Genomic DNA, 5,808 nt, shown 5'->3' on the forward strand with positions numbered 1-5,808 from the left:
ATGTAGTTTTTATATCATATTTCTGTTTTCATATGTTTGGTGTATGACTTCATACAGAAGTGACCTTTGGTGATGTCAAGGCCATTAGACTGACGTTTATTTTTTTCTGTTTATGCCTGCACAAAGCTATCGGCAGCTCATCCAGAATTTAATTCCCGGTCCTCGACAAAACTCATACACTGACAAACACACATACATACGCACGCAAACACACGCGCACGCTTACGTAATTTCAGTGCTTTCTCTCTTTTTTTAATTATTATTATTAGTTGTACCTCGGGTAATTTTACACTAAAGTGAAATCAGAATTTGATTTGGAATTTTCTTACCTAAATTTAGGCTGCATGTTACTTCGACTACGCACTCAGAATTTTCCATGGTGCAAATTTCTGCATTTCTACATGAATGTTAGTCATCATCAAAAGATTAGAAACAAATGAAAATCGTCATAGATTTGAAATATTCGTAGGACAAATATCACTCAATATAAAAATAATTCATTTTTATAAATGTTTTTGAAATACTTTTAATTCCTTCATAATATACAACTCAAAAACCCGCAATCCACGCAAATTCTTATGTTTGTTCCCGCGGAGAATTACTTATGCCAGGGGTGCCCAGTACGTTGATCGCGATCTTCCGATCGATCGCAAAGGCAGTGTGGGTAGATTGCATGGCATTAAGAAAACAGACGTCAGACTATCATCCATCGCTATGAAATGTGTCACTTGATTGGCACACAGGGCAGCCAGTCTGACATCTGACCTTCTCTGACACATGCGTCACCTCGCATATGCATACAACGGTGCTAAGTGCTGCAAAACTCTCGCAAGATAGTTAGTGGGGGAGCTAGACCAAGTAAGAAACCAAAAATTTATCATTTCCATACGGAATGGGAGGAGGACTTTTTTTTTCACAATGTCATATTCGAAGTGCGTTTGCCTCATCTGCCAGTCTACCATTGTTATTCCGAAGAAGGGAAATGTGGAGCGGCATTTTCGGACCTTTCATAAAACTATGACACTGACTCCCCTCCGAAAAGTAAGCTGAGAAAGAGAAAGGTGAAGCAACTAAAATCCCAGCTGTCCGGACAGTAGTTATTTTTCACACAGCTAACTTCAAAAGCAAAGGCAACCACCGAAGCATCATTCCGGGTGAGTCACTTCATCGTTAAGAACAAAAAATCCTTCCAAGATGGAGAGATGTAAAAGAGGCATTCGTTGAAGCAGCTGACTCGTTGTTCCGAGACTTTAAAAACAAACCAGAAATACTATCTTCAATCAAAGTTCTCCAGCTATCATGAAGTACGGTTACACGGCGCAGTGAAGCTATGGCCGAGGATTTGAGCCAGCAACTTTGGAAAGACATCGCGAACTGCGAGTGTTTTCCACTGCAGTTGGACGAGTCTACAGAGTGACACGGCCCAGTTGTGCATTTTTATTCGGATGGTGTTTACCGATATAACTGCAAAAGAGGGGCTGTTAACAGTACTGCCCTTGAAAGAACACAAGCGAGGAAAGGACATATTTTAGTCTTCCAAAAACTTTATCGAGAAAATTCAGCTTCCAGTGTGCAAATTGGTGTCCATCACCACGGACGGAGAGCCCACGATGGTTGGCCGGTCAAATAGATTTATTGTCAAGTGCAGAGAGTACAATGCTTTCCCGGACTTCCTCAATTACCACTGTATAATACACCAACAAGCGTTATGCACAAAAATGCTCAACATGAAAGAGATAATGAATGTGCCAGTGAAGATCGCCTATTCTATTCGTGCCAGATCTCTTCAAAGACAGCAATTCCGAGCGCATCTGGAGAAGGCTGACTGCGACCACTTTGAGTTGTTGCTACACACTGACGTGAGACGGCTTGGTTGAGGAAAATTCCTGCAATGATTTCGAGAGCTCTGTCCGGAGATTAAGGAGATTTTCTGTGAAGTTAAACATGAAGAATACAACCAACTCTAAATGACGATTAGTGGCTGCTAGACTTAGCATTTTTAACCGATCTCACCATGCTGAATGACTTTAGTGTAGAGCTGCAAGGAAAAGATAAAACCGTGACCAATATGATCAGCTCAGTTAATGCTTTCAAACGAAAAATGCAACATCTCTCCTCAAAGCTGCAGCGCCATGATTTGGCAAACTTAAAGAACCTCACATCAGAACTAGAGACCCAAGAGAAGGCGTGTGTGCAACTTGAAAGTGCACGCTACACAGAGCAGATTGACAATTATCTGTCAAAGTTTAACAAACGCTTTCAAGACTTTGCTTTACTCGAGCCAGTCGCTGCATTCATGTACTACCCTTTTCGGGAAGATGCTGAGGTTGATTCACTCGCATCAAAAATTGTAACACTGCTTCATCTGAACTCTTCTAGAGTGGAGGATGAGATTTTGATACTACAGCTGAAGTCCAGGGCCCATGAACAGTTCTGGAACTTACTCACACAGGAAAAGTACCCCAACATGAGGAAATGTGCTACCTCCTTGACTGCATTATTCGGCTTCACTTATTTATGTGAGTCAGCCTGATGATCATTTGGAAGTGTGCCTGAGGCTAGCTACCAGCAGCTACTGTCCGGACTATGCATCCCTGGCTGATTCCATCCAGTGCAAGTCATCAGAGTAAGTGTGAAAAAATGTGTGCACCCCTGCTGTAGAGCTATGATATATGGATTCACATTATAGCACTGGAATTAGATATCTTATATTGTATGAATAGAAGGATGTCGCACAGCGTGGACTTGGATAAGCAGGTGTACACTGCAGGGTAGGAAGTAACGGAAGCACACTTATACTGCCCTAAGGTGCTGAATACCCATGATTACAGGTCGTGCAGAGAATATAGACACAAAACAAAAATATTTTTTTAAAAAATCAAGAGACCACTTGGACACGCAAGAGGAACCGATAGTTGTAGCAACAAACTCCCATACTCACAGTATCTGTCATTACATAAAACATCACTTCGAATACATTTCAACACCCATCCTAGAACAGAATCACCATCACACAAAAACAACATTATAATAAACCTCTCTATTTTGTCTCCAATCCAAAATACTGCAACAACAATAACCTAACCAACCATCAAACTGTGCTGGAACGTACACCATCGACAGTAAACGCAAAGTAATTGCAACAGTCGCAAGGTTACTGGGTTCGGCTTGCCCACCACCTCTATGGCCACCATCAGAATCCTCAGATATACAAAAATACACAGGTCAGTGGTGAGGAAGTAACGTGCCCGAAGTGTTTGATGTCCCAATACGATTCATTACTGCTCATAGGAGTGTGCATTATATTTAATGTTGACAGAGGTATAGTATAACTTATAAAAGATGGATTTGGTCTTATGACTATCTGGGTGTCGTAAGTCTACTCGATCACAGCTGGCCTGGGGCCTCACAACTAACAATATCAGTATAAGAGCTAAAACTATTTGGTGAAAGTAAATTTTTCTTGTTAAAATCAGTGTTTATTAATCTTTATTTTACACATCTGTTTATCAAATATCAGGAAACCACTGAGAAAACTAGTATTTGTTGATCATGCAATGACAAAAATTCAAGTACAATAAACGGTTACTAGCTAAAAATGTCGATTATAGAGAAATGGTATGTTGAGGTTGATATGTAATAGTGAAGTGTTGTTAGGAACACGTTATCTTCACTGATGAAATGTATGCGTTTTTTCTTGACACATTGTAAATGCAGATGAAATCGTAAAAACCTCAGTTTGGAGGAGCTCATTTTACTATTCCATAAAAGATAACTTTATAAATTTTGGTTTAAAATATATTGCCTTGAAATTATTTTTCAGTGAAAGAGGAGAGTGTAAAATAGTTACACTAAACGATAAAAAATTTATTCTTCATAATATATTTTAAGTATTTGACATATTTTCTCTTTTAATTTCCATCCACGTTTTAGAAAAGTTATCATAAGGTTTCAATTCCGACACGAGCAGGAGATAAATACATATAAACAGAATAGGTTGAACCAAGTTTATTGTATGCTTCTTTGAACAGAATGTGCGCACGCGTGCATGCTTGATACATCTATACAGAAGAATTATTTTTGTCGAAAAATTAGGCATATAAAGAAGTGTTTATTTGAAATAAAAACGGTTGAGGAATGATGGAATCGGAGTTAAAAGACTGCATTACATAACAATGGTCTTCCTTCAAGCTGGTTTAAGTCGATTGTAAATGATTTGACTTCCTTCTGCCAAGTTTTTGCATTAAAGTAAAAGTAACACCCCCGTTCCCAGTCACTGCCGGTGGCATCGGGAATGACACCAGGAATTCTGGACATCCATATTTTTTCCATTTTGTTATAACGCCATTCTCGTTTGAAGAGTTCAAACGAAGCCGCCATTTGCATCAAATCTCCAACATACACGTAAAATAGATAAAACAATACATCATCGGGGTATCTTGAAAGCTTTACTGGAGGCAATTGCTCCTTTATTCTGTAATTGATTATGTATTCGGTGGGATTATATTGATCAATGTTTTGTGGTTGAGCAGGAACCGGTGTCCAAGGATTTTTGAATTTGTCCAATTGACTTCCATTTTTCTGCGGTAACAATTTATTTAAATTCAGGCCAGTCAAATGCTCGTTACCTGGTGGCAAACTTCGTTTTAATTTTAAGTCTCGAAAGAAAGACGAGAGCCCAAAATCACAATCAGCATTAGTGTTTCGATTTTTTGTAGCACTGTACCTAGATTCCGGCATACTACCTCGCACATTTGGAGGAGGTTTCTTTCTACTCTTTACTGAAATTCCGTCGGTGATACTTGGATGTCCGTGTGGGAACTGCTGTACTGGTGTAACTCCTGATAACGCTGAATGATCACCAGCAAGTGAGGAAGTCGTGCCTTTTGGAGTCACATAATCGTCGAGGATAGTATTAGTGAAAGGAATTACGTCCTCCTGCTTCACTATCCACTGCCACGTTGATGCATGAGTGCTTGAATTCATCCAAGTTTGGGAAACATCGTCATAGGTACAGTCTATTTCTCTTGAAGCATTGAATTGTGCACGTCTTTCTTGAATTTCGCGAGATGTAGTCGATTTGAACTCGGTTTTGTTTTGTTTGTGCGTTATACTGGGTTGATGACTAACAGTTTCAGAGTCTGGTATTTTATTACATATTCTGCCACTTGATAGATCCCTGGCGATATTTAAATCTAGGTTTGGTTTATCGTCTAAAAGCGGTAACAATAGATTAGAAAATGCAGTGGAAGATTGTAGATTTGACTCGTTTTCATTCAGCTGAACATTGTCCTTATGTGTTGTAGTCCCATATTTCACAACGTTTGAATACAGGCATGGATTGTTTGCAGTTCGTGGACGGTACGTATAATTTCCTTCTCCGAGAAACAAAGAAACATTTTCTCTGTTTTGATTATAATTCATTTTTATCTAGGCAGATATTCTGGAAGCACAGCACAGTTACATCTGAATATGGCAATGCCTATAAAAGACTGTATAAACTAACCAAACTTTCAAATTTTTATAGTGCTCAAAGTTTTTACAACTTTTTTGTACAGATTTTTATTGGTCATAACCAAAGAGGAATATCAAACAGCCGACAATTTTGCAATCCGGTTTCGATTTCAGTTGAAACCAGTTACTTTTTCTTTACCTGGTAATGTCTTTAGATAAAGCAGGAACATAACATCCTATTTACGTACCTAAAATATTGGGCCTTCATACCAGTTTTTAAATGTTGTTGTTTGTTTAATCCCAGATCGAACAAACCTATGATCAAAGGCGTCCCAACCCGTTTTTTTTTTTTGT

At 38.9% G+C, this 5,808-nt stretch overlaps 1 protein-coding gene across 1 annotated transcript; it reads left to right on the plus strand.

The window, feature by feature from the left end:
* Positions 1 to 2,014: 2,014 nt before the first annotated feature.
* LOC106876887 (uncharacterized) lies at positions 2,015 to 2,533 on the plus strand. The gene has a single exon (XM_014925630.1). The coding sequence runs from the start codon at positions 2,015 to 2,017 to the stop codon at positions 2,531 to 2,533; it is 519 nt and encodes a 172-aa protein (XP_014781116.1).
* The last annotated feature ends 3,275 nt before the right edge of the window (positions 2,534 to 5,808 follow it).

This window comes from Octopus bimaculoides, chromosome 4 (assembly GCF_001194135.2).
Source record: "Octopus bimaculoides isolate UCB-OBI-ISO-001 chromosome 4, ASM119413v2, whole genome shotgun sequence".
In the NCBI taxonomy this organism is placed as follows: domain Eukaryota; kingdom Metazoa; phylum Mollusca; class Cephalopoda; order Octopoda; family Octopodidae; genus Octopus; species Octopus bimaculoides.

Coding starts and splice junctions, on each gene's coding strand:
- LOC106876887 (XM_014925630.1), top strand. CDS start 2,015: ATGCTGAATGACTTTAGTGTAGAGCTGCAAGGAAAAGATAAAACCGTG.